General features: G+C 37.4%; 1 protein-coding gene across 1 annotated transcript; it reads left to right on the top strand.

The window, feature by feature from the left end:
• The first annotated feature begins 2,558 nt into the window (after positions 1-2,558).
• Positions 2,559-20,075, top strand: lypla2 (lysophospholipase 2). Its single transcript, XM_042435055.1, has 10 exons — positions 2,559-2,662; positions 9,227-9,319; positions 12,100-12,131; positions 13,517-13,582; positions 13,835-13,882; positions 14,034-14,104; positions 16,537-16,610; positions 16,752-16,853; positions 18,185-18,355; positions 19,169-20,075. Exons 2-10 carry the CDS (start codon positions 9,242-9,244, stop codon positions 19,217-19,219), a joined length of 693 nt encoding a protein of 230 aa, XP_042290989.1. The 5' UTR covers positions 2,559-2,662; positions 9,227-9,241; the 3' UTR covers positions 19,220-20,075.
• Positions 20,076-21,649: the final 1,574 nt, after the last annotated feature.

Genomic DNA, 21,649 nt, shown 5'->3' with positions numbered 1-21,649 from the left:
CTCAAAAAACTTGCCTGTGGGCTTTAGGATCTTTCAGTGGCACTTAAACATTTGCAGAAAAGTATACAGGAATGTAAATATACATGCCAATATAATTTCATTATTCATGCCTTTTGTAAAACCAGAATATTGTCTACTAATGTTTGCTGGATGCCTTCTGCCACCTAGTGGTTCATTGTGTGACTGATGTCCAGTCTGAGCAGGACTTGGATGGGTTTCCATAGTCCATAGTGCTCTATGAGTTGATACAGTTAGTTAAATAAATGTGCTACTATTCAGGGAAGATGGAAGTTTTCTAGATAGAGTGTGGTTGAGGTATTAATATAATTTAATATAATATAATATGAAATATTGGGATCAGGGCTTGGACCAAGTCCAAAGTCTTTTGCAGCACAGGTCCGCTCTTTGCAAAAACACTTAAATACAAACATGTCACATTCACATCCATATTGTCATTTTTGAGCTTTTGAGCCAATATTTACTAGTATAAACTCACTGAAAAGCTTCCCGTTAACTCCTCACCTTCCTGTTTTCCCAACAAAGGGCTTATGTCATTCTTGATTTCTTTGCATTAGTAATGCAGCATGACATCATGCAGTATGTGGCAGCCTGCGAGTGCATTTACGAGAATGTGTGCGCTCAGTATGGAAGACTATATGTTTGGAGGGTTTAGAAAATAGGATGTTTGAGCCCTCCAAAAAGGTTGCTATATTTAAAAAAAAAAAAAATCTCACCTGTAGGTGTATGTAGACAATTTTGCTGCTCAAAGCATTTACAAATGATATATAGAGAAATCAGGACCAGTGTGTCTTTACAAAAACAGTCTCCCAGTTTCTCTGGATTATCTACAGGAGCCATAAATACTATTTTCAATGCTGTCAGTGCTAAAATTAAAATGGAATTAAAATGCAACATTAAGCTACTGTATAAACTACAGTTACATTTAGCTTTACAATATCCATGTGTTTCAGACACTGGACCTGTTTTACTAGTTATTGTCAGTACTACTTCAAGGACTTTGTGTAAATTAAACAAAATAAAAAAACTGAAATTTGGAGAACAGTAAAACCAAAATGATCATAGATTTTGAAGTGGGAACATTAAAAATCAAAGTTAGCAATCAATGTCTTTGTTACTTAAGAATATATTGTAACCTAAATGACCTAAATATTCCTCTAAATCTTTCCAAAAGGTAAATGAAAATTCACAATATAGAATAAGTCTATTAATACACTTACAGCTATTATTAAGGTCAATAATTCTGGAAATCACACTGTTACAGGGATACATTGATCATATTGACAGCGGGGGAAGAAGTATTCAAATCACTTACTTATGTAAAAGTAAAGAAGATTTACTAACAAAATGTACTTAGCGTATCAAAAGTATAAGAATTAATCATGTAAAATGGCAGCCAAACATGAGTCAAATGTCAACCCATCAGTGTATTATTGGCTCATATTGACTTTGTTTTGTATACAGCAATGCTGCGGTTGGTCACTGCCTATATATATGTTTGGGTACTTTAAATAATGCATCATTATCTGTACTAATATTATGTTTTTATGTATTTATGAATGAGTCTGAAAAGTAACTACTAAACTATCAAATGTAGTGGAGGAAAATGTACATTTTCCTCTGAAATATTAATATTTCCCTCTAAGTAGTACAAAGTGGCATAAAATGGACATATAGTCAAGTAGAATACTTAATAGTCATTTTCTACCATTTAATATTGATCATATTTGACTATGAATATATATATTTTTGCTACTTATAGTTTTATTTCTTTTTTATACACAAAAAAAACAAAAGACATGACAACTCAAAAAGAGGAAAGTAAAATTTATTTTATTTTTTTTTAAAGGAGGAAAAGCAGGAGGCAAGGGATTAATTTACAGTAAGATTCAATTTAATTTCAATTCAATTTAATTTACTTTAAACACTTTAAATAACTTTACTTACAGTATTTGATATATATGATTATATATTGATTATATATTATATTTATTTTCGTATTCATTACCTCACCTATATAACATACAACTTTTCTACTTTTACAATCCGCAAATCAGGTCATGTTGCCTAAGTATTATAATGTATATAATGTTTATGATGTATATAGATCAAATTCCATGTACTTGACTTTACTTTGTTGTATTTATTACTCCTAGTTGGTTCTTATCTGTTAACTTGTTTCCTGCACTGCTGTAACATCAATAGAGATAGATCAATAAAGTCTTATCTTATCTACTATATGTATATAAAGTAACATGTCTTTTCTTTTCACCATTTAATATTTATCTCAGCACTCCTTGCACTCTTCTTTGCACTGTTTGTATCCTGTTTACAGTCCACAGAAACTGTTTCACCTGTATACAATCATCCTTTGTGTATGTTTCTGAGGATTGTCGTGTTTTCTGTGTAAGTACATCTAGAGCCATTAAACCAGAGTGAAATTCCTTGGATGTGTAAGCATACTTGCCCAATAAAGATGATTCTGATTATCCCATTTAGTCAAGAAACAAACAAACAAAAAAATATCGGGATCTGGGAGTGGGCGTGGTCATGCGCCGACGTCACTACGCGCAGCCCCCGCCCCCCCGCCTGTGTGCGGACAGTAGCGGAAGTTCCGCTCCGTCGTGAACTGGGACAGCAAGCGGTGAGTGTATGAATCTGTATTAGCTAGCGGGCCGCGGTTGTCATTTTTTTAACCACTTTATCGTGATCCAAAGTGACTCTTTTTGGGGTCACTTTGTCGTTAAAGGGGTCACCTAAAAAGTGGGCCGTGTTTGACGTTTGAATTCGAGCCGTAACCTTAGCTTGAAGCCGGCGAAGCGAGACGCCGGTAGAAGACAATACAGTTAATGAGACGTTAGCTAGTAGCTCCGACGTTACTACTAACGTTAGCTCCGGTTATTGTGTGTGTGTGTGATCGTGTGTGTGTATGTGTGTGTATGTGTGTGTGTGTGTCGAGCTAAACCGGGATTAATCCCGACGGTTGGGATGCGGTCAGTCTGTCTTTTTTGGGGGCAGCAGAGGCTTTACACCGCTGAATGCCTTCACTATACTGAGGATGATGATGATATCAACCATTCATTGTCGCCTTCCTCTTCGACACCCGCTTCCCTCTGCTTTAGACTCACTGCCTTTTTTTTTAGCTAACGGGTTTCATTTGGCTCTGTTTGACTGCAGTGTGTTTTAATAGTCGAGCTATTAACCTCCATCAGCAGGCGGAGAGCAAGGTTAGCTGCTGGTGTATGGTGTGAGGAGGAGGAAGAGGGGGAGGAGGACGAGGAGGAGGAGGAGGGGATGCCTGCCACTCACTGCCGCATATTATCCTGTTGTTTGCCAGCCATCCGTAGCCATTGAGCAGAGAGCTGTCTGAGTGCAGGAGCCTGCTGTTTGTGTGTTGAACTGTTTGACAGACTGCAGCTCGCTTTTTTTGTGTGTGTGTTTGTGTTTGACTTAAATGTAATTGGAGTCATGCAGGATGAAGACTCGTGATGTGCTTTAAGTTGGCTGCAACACAAGCGGCATCTTTCTCTCTTTCTTTCTTTCAAGTACTCAGATACTTTATTTAAGTAAAAGTACCAATACAGCAATGTAAAAATACTCCATTACAAGTATAAGTCCTGCATGAAAAATCCTGATTAAGTTAAAGTACATAAGTATTAGTAGCTTGATGTAGTTAAAGTATTGCAGTAAAATAAGTGGTTTTGTCCCTCTGACTGATATATTATTATATATGACATTAGATTATTAATACTGACGCATCAGTGTTAGAGCAGCATGTTACTGTTGTAGCTGCTGGAGGTGGAGCTAGTTTCAACTACTTTATATACAGTTAGCTAGTTTAGTCCAGTGATTCCCAACCTATGTGTGGAGCCCCTCCAAAGGGTCACCAGATAAATCTGAGATGATTAATGGGAGAGGAGAGAAGAAAAAACAAAGTTCTGATACACAAATCTGTTTTCAGTTTTTGGACTTTTTCTCTAATCTTTGATTTTTGCTGAAATATTGGATCATTTGAACATTTATTGAAATGAAACCATGTAAGAAGTCTAGAAGGAAAAAATCACTATTTGGTGGAGCTGTTAACAACTCATAGACATCTGAAATGTGACCCCGACAACACACTGCTTTTGTAAGACGTCAAAAGCCAAAAAGGTTGGAAACCACTGGTTTCATCTTTAACAATGTGTTGTATTTTAAAAGCTTGTTATATTATCCATTGTGTCATATCTTCATCTGAAAAAGTAACTAAAGCTGTCAAATAAATGTAGTGGAGTAGAAAGTACAATATTTCCCTCTGAAATGTAGTGGAGTGGAAGTATAAAGTAGAATAAAATGGAAATACTCAAGTAAAGTATAAGTACCTCAAAATTGTACTTAAGTATAGGACTTGAGTAAAAGTACTTAGTTACTTTAAACCCACGTTTTCTTTCCCTCTTTGTTCCACTCAAAAGTAAAGCTGATAACTTACACTTTTTACCCAATCTGGTCTGATAATTCTCTGATTGCAGCTTCTCTAATGTGTTTTCTGTAACATATTCTTTTTAAACTACATATCTTTGAGTTTTAGGCTGTTCATTAAACAATTATTAATTATTATTCATTTGAAGATGTCACCTTGTCCTCTGTGAACTTGTGACAAACATTTTTCACTTGCATTTTTCTGACTAATCAATTAATCATTGACAGATAATGGAAATAATAGTTAGTTACGGATGGTCCTAATAACAGCCTTTGACACCAGGAGAAGAGTTGATGATATCTCAATGATCAAAATCTGAGATGATGTCCAGTTTCATATCATAGTATTGATATTAGATCATCTGTATCTACAAAATGTAACCATAAGTTTTGAAAGCTTCCCTTCAAATTGAAGACAGCTATTGGAAAGAGTCTCTGAAAATCAAGGAAACGTAAATATGCAGGTTGTTGCTGCATCCATTTAGTGGTGCTGACAGAAGATGTATGCAGTCAGAAATTACATTACGTGACAAATTGAATTAAACTGAATTAGTAAATTGGAACAAGCCCTATTTTCAGTTGTTTTTCAGGCCTAACCTGAATTGGACTGGAAGCTTGTGCACAGCATGTCACTATTTTTAACCACCGGCCTCCTCCAGAAGCGTAGAGAGTGAGCCATTGTTTCTTAGAGCGTGTATTGAAAACCCACACTGTGCTTTATGCTGGTAACTCTGGGTTGTGGATCATTGTGAATCCGTTGAACAATAACAGGTGGAGAGAAAAAGGGGGTATAAAAGTGATTAATCACCTCTTTGCATACGCTACCACTTTTAGAGAGCTTGTCCTACTTTTCCGAACAGATTGTCCAATGTTCCTGCACTCCTCCTCCTCTTAAACCTCCGTGTCTTTTCTTGTTATCTCTTTATTTTCACTCCTTGTGCTCTCTGTTTTCAGTCACAGCGTCTCTCTGGATCTGTGTGTTCCCTTTATTGAGTGCAGCTAAATTACATTTGGTAAAAGAATTTGCCTCCAACACCGAATTAGAATTTGGTGAAAATTAATGCAGATCTTGTGATGCACATTTTAATCATCTCCTGAGTCACATTTTGTACCTGTCGTTTGCTTACAGGACGGGTTCACAGTTTTTCCATGTCTGTCTTAAAACAACAGTCAGGTGCCCATATGAATACCGAAACAGGTTTTTCTTGTTTTAATCATTTCTCCTGTTCATACTGGCTATTAGAAGATCCCTTCATAATGCACTTACAATGTAAATAATCCACAGTCTTCCGTCTGTGTAAAAATGTATTTAAAAGTTTGTCTTAAGCAAATATGAAGCTTCAGTCTTCCAAATAAGTCAAATCAAGAAGTTATCTTTCAATGTTACAGTCTTTTTAGCGCCAAAGTCCCTCTTTTTGTTACTATACTTCCTCTGCAGCTCAACAAGGAAACACAAAGAGGAAATTTGATGATAAAATGACTGTAAATGTGGCAGATATCCATCTGATATGACAAACTCAGACTGCTGAAGCCTTATGTAAGCTTCAGATAAACTTTTAAATGCATTTTTGTGTGGACGCACTGTGGATTTTGGCCTCCATCACTTAAACATTGAAAGCACATTTGAAAGGGATCTTTTAATAGCCAGTATGAACAAGAGGAATGATTACAGCGAGGAAAACCTCTTTCACTATTCATATGATCACCTGACTGTTTTAAGAAGGGGATGCACCGATCCGACTTTTTCAGTCTGATACGAGAGCTGCTCGATAATGCTTCCATTTTAATGAAATGTTTCAATCCACACAGACACGCGCGGGTGATGCTCATCTCACGGAGACCCCCCCGCGTTTTTTTTTTAAAGCTCCCAGTCTACTTCTGTCGCATTTAGTGAAGCGTAATCTGCACAGACATCTGTTTAAGTCACACAACTATCCTGCTGTATATGTGTTTTCAAGGTATTAACGGTATCTACGTTGATTGATCAAAGCTCCCAGTCTGTCTGTGAGCTGCCTGTTTCACTACAGGCTGATTCCCCTCATTTGCTACAGTGGGAGGAGGGATAAAATCAGAGTCAGTATCAGACCAATATCTGATCTCAGTATTGGTATCGATGCATCTCTAGTTTTAAGACAGACTTGAAAAATTGTGAACCCGTCCTTTAAGCAGAGTAAACCTGCAGGGTGTGTCTCAGCTTAAAATGTCTGGTAGAAAACGTGTAAGAAATCTTCCTCCTGACATAGTTTGATGCTTAAAAATGAATGCCAAAGCACGAGACTGTTTCCCAGCGCTTAACGCTGCCCAGTTATTATTCAGCTATTACTCATTTATCAAAGGTCAGGGTGCAGGTTAAAAACAAACTCCCTTTGTCCACACGCTTTAGACTCTTAAATCACACAGTCTACCTTCCACTTCCATGTGCTTTAGCTGCAAATATGACCTTCAAGTGATAATTTGTCACCAGCCAAAGAGCAAACACACAAGCCACAGGCCGATCTGTGCAGAACTTAAGCGCTCGCTCATAGCAGCGGTGGAATTTTAACACCCGTCGAGTATAATCCCGCTCAAGGTTTACACATTAACCTTTGCGTTTCAGACATTTCCCTGTCTCCTCACCGCCTATTTCCCAATCAGGCAGCTCGCCGTCTGACCCCCCTGTCCCGTCTTGTTTCACCCTGTCCCACATCACAAAGTCAAAGGGCATTAAGGAGCTTTTTACTGCTCAACTTTACTATAAAATAACCTGATCTGTTATCGGCGGCTGACTCACTGCAGCAGGATGGATGTTTGCAGCGGATTTACTGAACACAGCGGAGGGAGGGAGGGTGTGTGTTTCATTTAGTTAATGAGTCCCGTCACTTGCTGACTACAGAAACCTGCCCAACACACACAAAGACATACCTCATGACTGCTCTTTTAGGTTCAGCAGCAGGTTCATTATGTGTGTGTGTGTGTGTGTGTGTGTGTGTGTAGAAGCGGTATGTCCAGTTCCGTTGTTCCTGTCTGAGGGCTGAATTGCAGCACTGATAACAAGCCGGAGCTGATCATTGTCATCGCTGGTGTCTAAAAAAAACCCTGTTTAGTCCTCCTAAACTACGTGACAGATTCCACTGTATGTACAGGACGCTGCCCATTACTTGTGTCTGCAAATCCCTGTTTTTAATAAGCTCTACCTGGTTCAGAATTTGAACACATCCTCGTGATTTAACGTTTGATTTTTGACTTTTGTGAAAGAAAATTGTACTCCAAATTCTTTTTAAAGCTACCACATGTCAGGTTTTTGCTTTCAAGGGTGCAGGTTTTGTTTTAGGGGTGCAGGGGTTGTCAACGCCTTAAAAATCCCTTATTTCCAGCATTTATTGCATTTAAATACATTTACATCAATCTAGCAAATGAAACATTAAGACAATGGTAATCATGCTTTTCATAATATTGGTAGCTAGAGCTTAGATTAGTCCATTAGTCGATCGACAGAAAATTAATGTTTCAGCCATTTTTCAAGTGTAAATGCAGAACCTTTGATGATTTCAGCCTCTTACATATGATAATTTACTGCTTTTGCTTGTGTTAAATTAGAGTAAACTGAATATCTTTAGGTTTAAACTGTTGGTCGGACAAAAGAGGACATTTGAAGACGTTACTGTGGAAATTCTGATGGCTGTTAATGAAAATAATTGTTAGTTGCAGCACAACAAAACTTTGAAATTCTATTTAAATGTATGTATTACTGATGCACTAACCTGACTTAAAAGCACATTCAGTTTGATTGAAATTGATTTTATGTTTACGTCTTTACCAAAAGAGCTCTTTACAGCTTTTGATTGATGTTCAATTGTTGTGCCCCTAACTGTAACTAAAAATATAGATTAACTAATTTTCATATACATGAAACACATGGCACAGGAAACAGCCTCCTCCAATCGGAGCGTACGGCAGTCTGTATGAAGCCTGACAAGCGAAACACGGTGCATAAAAATCCACATAGTGCTGACTGCTGCTGTAAAGCTTGTTGCTCTGAGTTTTTATAATTAAAGGCAACTCAGATGAGCATATTAACATTTTTTATCTCCTCTCGTCTGAGTTTTGGCAGCTTGACAGTCAGAGGACGCTGCTTAGAAAGGATTTTAGTGAATACATCAAACAGAAACTGTACACGTATCTTAAAAAATGTGATTTTTTTAAAAGTGAGAGAGATGTTTCCAGAGGAAGTGATGCCCTTGTGAGCTTTATTGAGCTCGCACAGTTCGCTTGTCCTGCAGCTCTAGAAACCAGAGAACAATCTTCCCCAATTTAATGTGATGTAATCAAATGACTCCGAAGCCTGGAGCTGATACATTAGCAGCAAAGTAGACTGGACTGGCGGATTATTTGCGTATGCTGATATCTATTTGTAGTATTAAAAAACATCTATCATGCAGAAACTGCTCCTGAAGATTGTGGTCTCTGTACGAAAACACAGGACTCAAAGATTGAGCTGATTTTAAATAGTTCCAGTTATATCTGCCATGTGAATCATCTCGTGATTAGTATGTCAGGCCTGAAAACTCAAACTGGAGAATCATGTGGAGAAGAAAAACAGGAACATTTAACCAATTGCTCCAAATGTCTGAAAATATATGAGAGTTTAAATATCTTTGTTTGGCCCCAATGCACATGACAACATATTATGTACTTAATGATAATATGTACTTGCAGACTCTCGGATCTGCAGTCAGCTGACGCCTTGTTTTTCTGTCCTCTCTGACTCCAGCACCTCTTACAGTGTATGTGTGGCAACAACATGTCTGTGCCGCTGCTCGCCGAGGCCATGACGGTGTCTGGGGAGGAGAAGGAGACCGCAGTGGTGAGTTAGACCACAAAACCAGACACACTTTTCACTTTTTAAGTCTTTCATGTTATTGATGCTTGTATTTAGAGAGTCTTAACGATACTGAGAAAGACATTTTCAGAGGGAAACATGGGCAGCTGTTGGTATCCAACATGGTGTTTTGGTGATGAAACGTCGACATGGGTCACTGTCCGGTTGTGCTTGATATTAAAGGGATATTACAACTAAAATTCCTTGTCATCCACTGGCCATTTACTTCGGCTACAGCTGATTTATTTCAGAAAAGGCACTTTTAGAAGCCGGACAATCCTTTTCTCAGAGACTTTCATTCATTCAAAGAAGTTTTAATGTCCCTTTATTTGCCTTTGAACATAACTGTCTTATTGTCTGCCTCATTTTAGCGGATATACATTTTGGTAATATTGTGATACTACTGCTGCAATGAGTAATTGATTGGGTGATTAATAATAAATTAATCTGTAACTTTTTAAATCATCGAGTAATAGATTTTTCAAGCAAAATTCCAAGTATTTGATGGTTTTTAAATGTAAGAATTTTCTGTTTTTCTTTATCTTATATTGCTATAGATTGATTATTCTTTGCTTTTAAAAAGTTTGTTATAAGACACCTGATGACATCACCATGTTTAAGATATTGTGATCGCCATTTTGCATGTGATACTGATTTGATTTTTGTCTAAATTGCTAAATCTGTTGTATTTAAATGCTGACAAAATCAGGTGTGATGTTGAAAAATGAAAATGTTCGAGGAGTGTTTAAAATTTAGTTTGACATCAGATTTACCATCAACAGGACTTTATATCGAACTTCAACACTGATCGTAAATGTGTCTCTAACACCCAGTTTGAAAACTGTTAAGTACTTAAAGCTGGCATTTAATGTCTGATAAGATTAGTTGTCTTGTTTACTCATTCTTTAATCAGCTCGTTCTTGATTTAAAGGACCAATGTGTAGGATTTAGTGCCATCTAGTGGTGAGGTTGCAGATTGCAACCAAATGAAAACCCTTCACCCTCCTCCTTTCATATGTAGATAGAAAGGCCTCATTCTAAGGTAACGCAACAATTCTTATTTTCAGGTGATTATACATGAATTAAAACATAGGTATGAATATTATATTCCATTTATGCCAATAGATTTCCCTAAGTCTTACACACTGGTCCTTGAAAATTAAAATTATTATATCATTTATTGTAATAATTATAATAAATTATAATTAAATTAATTATATCAATTTTAGACATTTTTTCTGTTCTTTTATGGCTTCTTGTGATCAGATAATATTTAATATTTGATCATTTTGGCTTCTTTTGTCATGTTAGCAGAAAACAGTTTTTTGAAAAAACATGTTTATATGAAATAATTCATTTTGGTAGTAAAACTCAGTTATCTTATTGGCAATAGCCGTGAAACATTTCAAATACCAAATAAATAATAAATACCCAGCCCTTAGTTAAAGGAACAATCCATAATTCAAAAGCAAGCTAAAGGGTTTTCCCACCAACATAAGACAAAATTGAAACCTGCTATGAAATAATTCACAGCTCTTTTAATGCCTTTAATAGACTAACACTGAACCACTGCTAAAGCTGAGATATTGGTTGTGTCCAGAATCACTATCTGAAATTTCTGCTCTAATGATGCCAATAACGGTATGAAAAGGTTTTGTCCATGACCCGTTCACTACTGTCTGTTTTTTCGGACAGAAATTTGTAATTTTGGACACAGATGGTAATAAGAATTTGTTTACATCACTAATGTTTTTGAACAAAGCAGTATTTTATTTTGATAAGTTAAACAAATTGCTTACATTTCGTCACTAAATCCAACTCTTCAGTTGTCTTTTCACATAAACCTGGAATTTATTTGGTCACAAATTTGCAGATTGGACATTAATATGCAATGATCACAAATTTCATCCTTAAGTGAAAATTTTCTATCATATTCAATTTCGACTAATACAATAGAGATCCATATGATTATCGGACCAACGATTTAAGCCACATTACAAGTCCAAAGTCTAAGGAGTAAGTCCGTTATTCCTTTGTAATGAGAAGTCGCACCTGTAGCTGCACCTGGCACATTGTGTAGATGCTCAGCTGGAGCTGTGTGTAAAAATTAAACACGTTTTTCATTGAGCTGTTGTCAGGTACAGTGCAGGGATTTGTTTAACACCAGGATCAAAGCAAATTCACTGCTTCCAGCTCTGAACCTCATGTCCAACCTTACATGGAAGAAAGTGTTTTGATCTCGGTAAAGATGGCTGAATCTTTGATTTCAAGCCAACAGGCAGTGTATTGCCAGTTCTCTAAATTGTTTTTATTACCTTTCATAGTTTCTCTGCAGGGGAGTAGCGTGTGTGCATACTGGCAGTGAGTGCTTACTTTGGCAAGATCGGGAGTTTGGCATCTATTTTTCCCTGTTTGGGAACAAGTATGCACACTTACCAGTAGGACATTGTGTGCACAAGAAAAGATACAATCTGATAAATTGGCTCAAAGTTCAAAAAGGGTTTTTTGTTCTTTTTTTTTTTCTTGTCATCTGTAAAGTGCAAGATGGATATGAACATACTGTACTGCTCACAGGGAGATCACAAGTTTCCTCCCTTCAGCAACGAATGCGTCCAATGTGATCGATCAATATCAGGAACATATTAAAGTCTTTGTATTTGGATTTAGGGGGAAATGTTAAGAAATGTTCCCAGTTATTTTGGGTGTAGTACGAATATTTATGAGTATAAATTCTGAAAGTCTTATCTGCTGTTTTTATGTTACAGGTGATCTTCCTCCATGGTTTGGGAGACTCAGGGTGAGTGATGTTTGAACATTTAGTCTTCAGTGAAGACTATGAGCCTTACTTCCTTTTCCTATTGCACATTATTGTCAATATTTTAATGTATATGTGAACAACATCAAAGAAGATGTGCTGTGATAGTATCTACATCATCTGGTTCTTTTCATACTTGTTCTCGGCATTGGCAAATTATTTTCCCTGCTTCAGATATTGTAACCGATACTTTTCATGAAAGGTTGTCAAAACTCAAAACTTATTTAGTATCAAAAATTTTCAAATGATACCCAGCAGTATTCTTGAGTATTAAAGGTACCTTGTGGAATAAACAAAGTTTCTGTTTAAATTTAGTGTTGTTGACCTAAAAGCGCCCCTTCCTGCATAGTAGCTGCCATTGGTGTGTGAGTGTCTGTGTTAATGGGTGAACAAGCAGCAAAGCTTCTGACAAAAGCGCTATATAGATGCAGCCATTTACCATTTAGTCTATTAATCAATTAGTCGATCGTTAGAAAATTAATCAGCAGTTATTTTGATAATCGATTACCTGTACTGAGTCATTTTTTAAAGAAGAAAATATAATATAATATGAATGAATATTTTCTGGTTTCTTTAGTCTTCTATGACAATAAACTGAATATCTGGATTGTTGACTGTTGGTCGAGTAAAAATGGGTAAAAAAAAATCTTTCAATTTTAGACTAAATTTGACTGTTCATGTAAAACAAAACAATAAAATAAATGGGATTTTCTGTTGTCCACCAGAGTTACATAGTGTACATGATGCCAGAGTGTAATGTAGGGAGATAAAATTCACAAAAGATAGAGTTAAAAAGTTAAATAAATAGGTAAAATGTGGAAATATGTGATTTTTTTCCTCCCAAAAAAACCAAAGAAACAACTATTTTAATAGGGTTTTTTTGGAGGCTTGAGTTGTGCTGGTGGACTCATGACCACAGTATCTTTACGTAGCTTTCTTTTTTTGTAAGGAAAATATATAATCTGCCCAAGATACACAAAGTGGCAAAGTGTAAATGGGATAATTTGTGCCTACATTCATGATACACTACTGGCAACACCATAAATGATTCATTTAAAAGTACTTGAATCAGTACTTGAAGTCAGATGATTCACTTTAATCAGATGTTTGGTTCTTCGGTTAGTTCTAAAAATAAAATGTGGTAACAGTGCGTATAAATAAAATATTCCCCTTTTTGTGAGTGTTTTTCTCTTTAAGTGCCTAATTGTATCTCAAAAGCAAACATTTGTAACGAGCCACTATGATACTGTACACCGTATTATATATTATACTACACTGTCATACATCTGGGATTGATGCTCTGTGTATCAGTAATTCTGCTTAAACTGGATTAGAAACAAAGAACCTCTTTCTCTGCTTTCTGTCAGGCATGGGTGGGCCGATAGTATGAGGTCGATCCAGCTGCCTCATGTCAAGTTCATCTGCCCCCACGCGTAAGTCTTTTACCTCCCTGATCCGTCTGTCATATTTTATACTTCCAAGGCTATCACTTGTCAGCAGGGAGGAGAATTAAAATCTTCTTACTTTGTGTGGGGAAAAAAAACTTATCACTTTTTTTTCAGAAGGCAAAAGCAGCTTGAAACCAGTAGTTTATCTCCCATCCTGTTTGGCAAAGCGAATAAATCATTTCAGCTGCTGGTGACTGTCATGTTCTCGTTTCTTTCCCTCCCTTTTCCCCCCTTCAGGCCCCGGATTCCCGTCACTCTCAACATGAAGATGATGATGCCCGCGTGGTGAGTTGGCGTGATGAAAGAGACAGCCTTTTTGCTCAACACTGGATGCTATTGTTTCCCTAGAAACCACAATAGGCTCCCATATTGCCAGTGACAATCCTGTGATTATATCTATTGATTTCCTTACTCACTGGCCTCTGCATATGTACAGGTTTGACCTCATGGGTCTCAGCCCCGACTCCCCAGAAGACGAATCTGGAATCAAGAGGGCGGCAGAGAACAGTGAGTTTTTAAATGTCATAGAAATGGCATTTCTGTGGATCAATGTCAGTACTCTTAACATATCAGCTTGAAATGTCTGTTCCAGTTCAGAGTCTGGCTGGGGACCTTAATCACATGTCCATTCCACACTTCCCCTCATGTTTCCTGTCACTCTCTGCTGGTGATCAGCAAATGCAGACAAACATGCCACTAAAAAACAGATATCTGTCTATTCCAGTAGAGCCCAGTCCGACCAGTGTTTTGTCACTGCACCATAAAGATTTAGTACCTCTAAAGTATCAACTTTTTAAGGACTAATAAAAATATTGTATACGTTAACATTTGACATTAAAGGGCTTCAAATAATGTGAGACCATGTAAAGCGGTATGCCTACGCAAGCACTTTTCAAAACCTAAATTATTATGTGCTTTACAGAATGAAGAAAAGAGAAAGAAAGAATATGCAAGCAATATGTAAAAAAACAAAAACAAACAAGGAGAATAAAGTGTACAAACCACAAATTATAAAGTTCTAATCAGGAAAAGGCCAAAGAAGACAGGTGGGTTTTCAGCTGCTTTTTAAAGATGTGAACTGTGCTTCTCAGCACAATCAGCGTCAGTGGATGTACAGGCTGAAAACAGCCCTGCATTAAAACAGTGTAAGGGGTTGTATTGGTGGGGTTGTGTTGCTTCAGACACATGAGACATGAAAAACAATCCCGGAAGTCCGAGTTTGAATAACAGATACATGAGTTTATGCGCAGCGGTTTATAAACTCTGAGACAGGATTTCATAACTCTAAAAAGTTATTATGGCAGCAATTATTTTTAGTTGCCGTGATTGGGAGGTAAACAGTAGAATCACAGTGAATGTGTGCTCGCACGTATTTGATTTGCACAGCAGAAATGAATTAGATTCAGATTTAGATTCAGATCAACTTTATTATCCCACACAGGAAATTCGTTTGGTCCAACGCTCCAGACATAACAGCACCATAGAAACCACAGTAAAAACAATAGACTACCCAGTAAGACCATAGCATAATCATAATAAATAAAACACATTTGATCACACTGAGACAGAACAAAAACAATAAATCAAATAAAAGCAATCAATCCAACAACATTGAATGCAAGTTGATATAAAAGTGTAAAAACAGTGAGAACAAACAAACAGTGGAACACGGACCATGTCGCCGCAGGCGCCACTCGAGAATTACATCGTGGCAAGAGCCGGAGGCCTTTGTATCGGTGCCCGATTGCATCACTGGACTGGCCTCATTTAAATACGTGAAAGACATTTTTCACAAGCTGCTAAAGTCAGTCTGAACGTAGCCTTAGTTTTCGATCTTGAAATAGGACGCAATCCCTCTTCTGACGACCTTTCAGCATCAATACACTTCAAACGAAGTGCTTGTTGGAACGTCGAACAGTGTCTGAAATCTTCTCCTTCTTCAAACACCTTTCTGACTTTGGAAATGGTTGGTAGGATTGTGGGTTTCACAAACTTTTTTATAGGTTTCTGAAACCCACAATCCTACCATCACACCGGCTTTATGCAGAAATTGGCCCGGTGTGCATAGCTGAGATGGTCTTTAGTGTTTAAACTTCTCTCTCACATTAAATCTGTCACTTTTCGTGTTCACAGGTGATTGCAACACTATGAACGTGTTTGAGGAGAGTTTGTCCAAAAAATTTGCTCAGTCATCCTGTGGCCCTTCAGATCAGATATCAACACTTTTGCTTTCAGACGGTTGAAACTTGGTGCGAACTAGTTCCTTTTTAGTTTAGTTTTCAGCTTTGACTCTGAAACTGCCAGAAATGTATTGAAGATCTGAGGCTCCTCCCAGTGGTCAGAGGGCACAATGACTCCTATAAATAAGACACAACAAGTTTATTTATATAGCACATTTCAACAACAAGGCAATTCAAAGTGCTTAACATAGAACATAAAAGGCATCAAGACAGAATATAAAAGCAACACAAGGCAATATAAAAAGACATTTAAATACTATTAAAAAGTTTTATATTGGAAATAAAAAATAAGCTAAAATAGAAGACAGATAAAACAGGAGAATAAAAGTTATAGTGCAGTGTAAGATATTAATCAAAACCCTCAAATTTGGTTTAAAAAAAGGCAGCGGCAAACGGAAAAGTCTTCAGCTGCGATTTGACAGGAAGTCAAACGGAGAGAAGCTAAAACTGGTGTCGTGTCCGTGATCTACGATTTGTTTGTATGCACTCGCCAAGTAAATCCAGAAAAACATGCTTCTTTAGTATGACAGACATTTGTCTTTCCACCATTCGCTCCCCAGTGAGCCAAGTTAGCGTTTAGCTACCTCCCCATTATCACAAATCACTCCCTATTCATAACATCTGATGGTTTATTTGACAATCTGCATAACGTGGCTTCTTTCCACTGAATAACACATAGTCCCTCTTGCTTTCCTCCAGTCAACGCCATAATTGAACATGAGGCTAAAAACGGGATCCCCCCACACCGTATAATGCTCGGTGGCTTCTCTCAGGTAAGAATTTACATCTTAGTTTTCTTTTGATGTTCATATTTGCAGCACAGCATATTAGGAAATGCTTGTTAATACATGGAATAAACTTAGTGTCCTCTTGTTTTTTCTCTCTCTCTGTCTGCTTCCTCCATTCCTCCTCAGGGTGGGGCCTTGTCCTTGTATACCGCCTTGACCTGCCAGCATCAGTTGGCTGGTGTTGTGGCCCTCAGTTGCTGGCTACCACTTCACAGGAGTTTCCCATCGGTACAGTGACAGTTTTATCAGGAACAAGTTATATGGGTCTTCTGCCTCCCTAATTCTAACTTTTTTTAGATGGACTGCCTTTAGTTTCTGTATTGAAATAGTTCCACGCTGCAGAAACCTTGAAACTTTATCATATCACGCTGCCTGAAGTTTTAATAATGTGTGAGATTTAAAGTCCCTCTCCACTTAAAAATGTTCTTCTTATTGTTTCTTCACCCACATGTTTGACCTTCACTGTGCAGAATGATGTATGTCCAGTTTGTTTTTACATTCATCTGTTGAAGGGAAAGTGTCTCTTTGCTCACCTTAAATTTGAGTTTAAGACGCGCACCTACAAGCAGGATTTGCAACATCACAGCTAGTTTGAGGCCAGTCGTGGTCCAGTATGCAGCTTACACAAGTGTGATGTGGAAACTTGAAGCCCTCAATGCACAAACACTTAAAATGGACAGTGAAGTAGGAAACAACTCGTAACCAGTAGTTAAAGTTTTGAAATGAAAAACATTTGTATATTCATAGATTCTGGATTTTTCAATGAAGGAGAAGGACGAAATGTCGTTTAGATAATTTCTAACTAGGAACCTTTTTGTGGAAAAACCATAAATGTCTTAAGACATTTTTGGAAAGGGGCTTTAAGAATACTCCCACACCCAAACAAAAACACTGTTCACATGTAGTAAGAAGAAGAAAAAAAAAAAAAGGACGTTGGCCCATACTAACATTTTTAGTTTGTTTTCATAAAGGTCTCTGTCCACACTAAATGCCTGAACCAAGTAAGAAGGAGAAATATTTTCTTCTTCCTCTCCTTCAGTCGACAAACTTAAAAACTGGGCATCACAGCCGACATCTGAGAGTCCCGTTACTCTGCTGAGTCTCAGCTGGTTAAACCTCCGTTCTGTCTCCACCTGATCTCCTTCATCACTTAAACTGTGTTTGAATACACAGTTTTAACACAGTACTCATGATTTAGTTGTCGTCATAACATACTTTTCTGTTTCTGTTGTCAAGACAAGTGGACTAGCGTTGATTTGATCTCTGGTAATAAATGCTAATTGTTAACCAGGCAAATCATTGGTCATTTTATGATCATGTCTGACAAAATAAAAATAAATACAGCTTGATAAAACCTTTATTGTATGATTAACTATCCAGGTTATAGGTGACATAAAGTTGTCTTTTTATGCCATTGTTTTCCAAAAGATCAGCTTTCCACAATTTATCCACTCTAGAGACTGTTTGTGGGAAAAAGCTAAATTTTTGGGTAAGAAAAACGTTGTCTTAAATGTGGACGGAGGGCCGCGGTCTAAGTCTGTTTTGTCTCTGCTCTGCAGGCGTCTAGCAGCAACAAGAACATCCCGATCTTGCAGTGCCACGGTGAGATGGACTCCATGATCCCGGTAAAGTTTGGTGCCATGACGGCGGAAAAACTCAAATCCATAGTCAACCCTCAGATGATCACCTTCAAATCCTACCCAGGGCTCTCTCACAGCTCCTGTCCTCAGGTACTCTACCACTGTGCGCTTAAGCACGTGTACGAAATCAAAGCCGCATTAAGAGATTTTTGGGTCAAATGACATAAAAGAGTTATTCGATTTGGTGTTCATATCAAAAATATTGCTTAACGCAGGTTTAAATGTTTTACTATTGCTAGTATGACCTCCTGGGTCCAGACGTATTTCCCACAATGTAAATTCCCATTTTAAAGTTTTATTTTAAGGCTCAATATTCCTCAACATAGAAGCCCAGGAGTCTCCTGGATAATGTAACAGTATTATGGGTTTATGGTCAACTTTATATCTGAGAAATCACGTTTTTTTTCTGTTCTTTTTGGTATGTTGGGTGGCTCTAAATACTACAGTACCCATCAAAACCCAACCGAACTCTGCCTACTGAGGTCAGACAGGCCACATCTGTAGTGTCTTTTAAATCTTTGTCTTTATTTGTTTTTTGATAATTATTTGTTCTTTTTCTGTAAAGCACGTTATAACTTAGATAAGAAAAGTTAAATAAAATAAAGTTTATTATTATTATCATGCTTATACACACCTTGAAAGTGGCCCACCCGCCTGACCTTGACTTCCAGAAATCTGAACAGTGGAAGTAATTCCTCCCACTTTTCAAATCAACAACTAGATTTAACTTACTTAAGTTCATCCTGAAAACTTAACTTTTTTCTCCCCTTACTTATGTAGACAAACAGGTATTTTCTTTTTAATGTAGGCTCAGTATTTTTGTACTTTCCATAACAGATAAGACAACATGGCATCCATTTTATTTGTCCACTGTACCAACATCTATTTTTTTCTTCCCTGCAGGAGATGGCGGCTGTAAAGGAATTTATTGAGAAGTATTTGCCCCGGATCTGACCTCACCTCATCCCTACTGTGACCCCCCTGAGACACTGACCTCTCACCCCCGATCTGCCATTCTCCCACAGGAAACAGCCATGAGCACCCCACCCCACCCCTCCCCTCCTCCCCCAACTCCCCCTTTCTTCCACACACATCGACAACATAACAAACACACGCATGATCACGCACCCACATTTTCACAATAAAGATTGGATCCACACAACTAAACAAAACATCTGCTTCTCATGCAGTCCAAGCCAACAACACTCATACTGAAAACAGATCTGTCAAACACACTGATTTGATAATAACATAATTAAGTGCTTGCACTTACAAGTCTTAGCCTTCGGAGGGAGAAACACTGACTCACACAGAACATTCCCTTTGGATTTATTTAAAAACCTGTCTGTCGCCTCCATCCTGACCCTAGTTTTACTCCACTTTTACCTCATTTTGCTTCACCTTTCCTTTTTTTCAGCTGTCACATCCTCCATTGCTTCCACTGCCACGCCTTTCCTTCTCGCCAACACCTACCTGAAACTGTCTGTGACCATACTAACTATGTAACTCCAGTAGAGTTAGTGTAGTATGGTCCCACAGAGTCTTGCTCAGGTGCAGTGAGCGCTGGTTTTTAAATGGTTTCAGATCTGGAGCAGCTGGTTTCCCACCAACCCATCCACCCCACCGCCCTAGCACCCCATTACAAGTACACCGCAGCCTGTCCTGGTCTTGCATTGGTAATCTATGAAGGCTCCTTTTTACTGAAATATCTACAGGAGCCTGACATTTCTTTTTTAAAATGAGTGTGATTAAAATTTACTGCATTATATGAAGAAAATCCAATTGAAATAAAAGAAAACTAATCAATCGATACTTTTGTTACCCTGCGCTGTTTATTTCATAAGCTTCCACACCTGCATGTTAGTAGTTTCTTTCTGCTTTGATTATGTGATTCTTTATGTAAAAGTACCTCAGTTGATTTCTTTTTCTTTCTTTTTTTTTAAATAAGATTGTAGGCTTAAAGGTGAATGACTTTACCTGTATGAGATGCATGAAATAATGCATCACTCCAGATGGTTGCAGACCCGCACAGACTGCACACCACGAGTCTTTTCACTGTTCCTCCCACCAAATTTTCCTCATTTTAAATATTTTTCCCATTCAGGTGCTTCTGTTTCAGCAGCAGCCACCCTATGAATAGCCTCCTCTTCATCCAGTCCCAGTTGATTTTTTTTTAAAATGGTTTTGGTTGTTTTAAACATGCTTATGGGTTGTTATATTGTTCCATATCTTTATCCACAACACCAAAGCAGTTTAAAACTGATGGAGACCATTTATTTCCACTGTAATAAAATAAGGTCACCTCCCAGCTCCCTCCGTTTGGCAACTTATTATACTGTAACCCATTAATAAAACATAGAAGGTCAGATTTAAAGTGATACCCCACACTATTAATGTTCACTTCTTTTAAACAAAACAAAAAAAAAGGCTAAACAATGGGAGAGCTTTGGCAAGAAGCTGTTCCAACATAACTGAAGAGTGATTTTACAAATAAAAAAAAAGTTAACCTTGAACAACTTGTGATCCTTGGACATAGGAGTGTAACTCTGAGGAGTCGTGTGTGCTTAAAAAACAAATATATATCAGGTGTTCTGCATTTTCCTTTGTGAATGTTAATTTTTCTCTCCTCATTATTACCTGTTCTATATTGCTGTTTTTCAAACCTGATTTAAAAACAGTGGAAAAGGAAGAAAGACATCTGATTTGATTGTTGTTCAGAAATCAATGAATGTCTCTCTTATCTCCTTGAGTGCTTTTATATTTTCCCGTTTCTCTAAATCTCTGATGCAGCCCTGTGTTCTGTGCTTAACTTGATTTAGCTTTTTTCTCCTCTTTGACACCTTCACCTTTTTTTTTTCTTTTTTTTTTAATTATTCCAACATTTCCCCCTGTGTGACAACGTCGCACTGTCTTGTATGTTTTCCTGGGTTGTATGTTGTCATTGGTTAAACTTTTTACATATGTGTTTTTGTTTATTGGATTTATGTTTCATTGTGTTTTGTCACCGTTGTCATCTCATCCTCTTTTGTGTGCGTTTATAATGATGACCATTAATTAAACATGTTGAGGTGAGACAAGTGGTCTCTCCACTTATTTTGTTTCCAAAACACCTGTATGCGGAATAAATGACCAAAAAAAAGTCCATATGAGTCGAGTGTCTTTTATTTTCCATTTTACATATTTTCCTTGATATAGATCAGAAGATCAATAAACAGAGTGATAGATGGGTATGAGGAAAATTTTAAAAAACAAAAAAAGCAAAACTATAATTCAGTAAACACCACAGGTTTCCTTTAATTGAAAACAGTGTAATCAGTGCTTCAATTAACATTGTCAAGTGTTTTTAACAGGTAGGAACAAGACCTTGTTTTTTTAAATCAAAAA

Source organism: Thunnus maccoyii, chromosome 15 (genome assembly GCF_910596095.1).
Source record: "Thunnus maccoyii chromosome 15, fThuMac1.1, whole genome shotgun sequence".
NCBI classification, from domain to species: domain Eukaryota; kingdom Metazoa; phylum Chordata; class Actinopteri; order Scombriformes; family Scombridae; genus Thunnus; species Thunnus maccoyii.
This window is presented reverse-complemented; position numbering and strand designations above follow the sequence as displayed.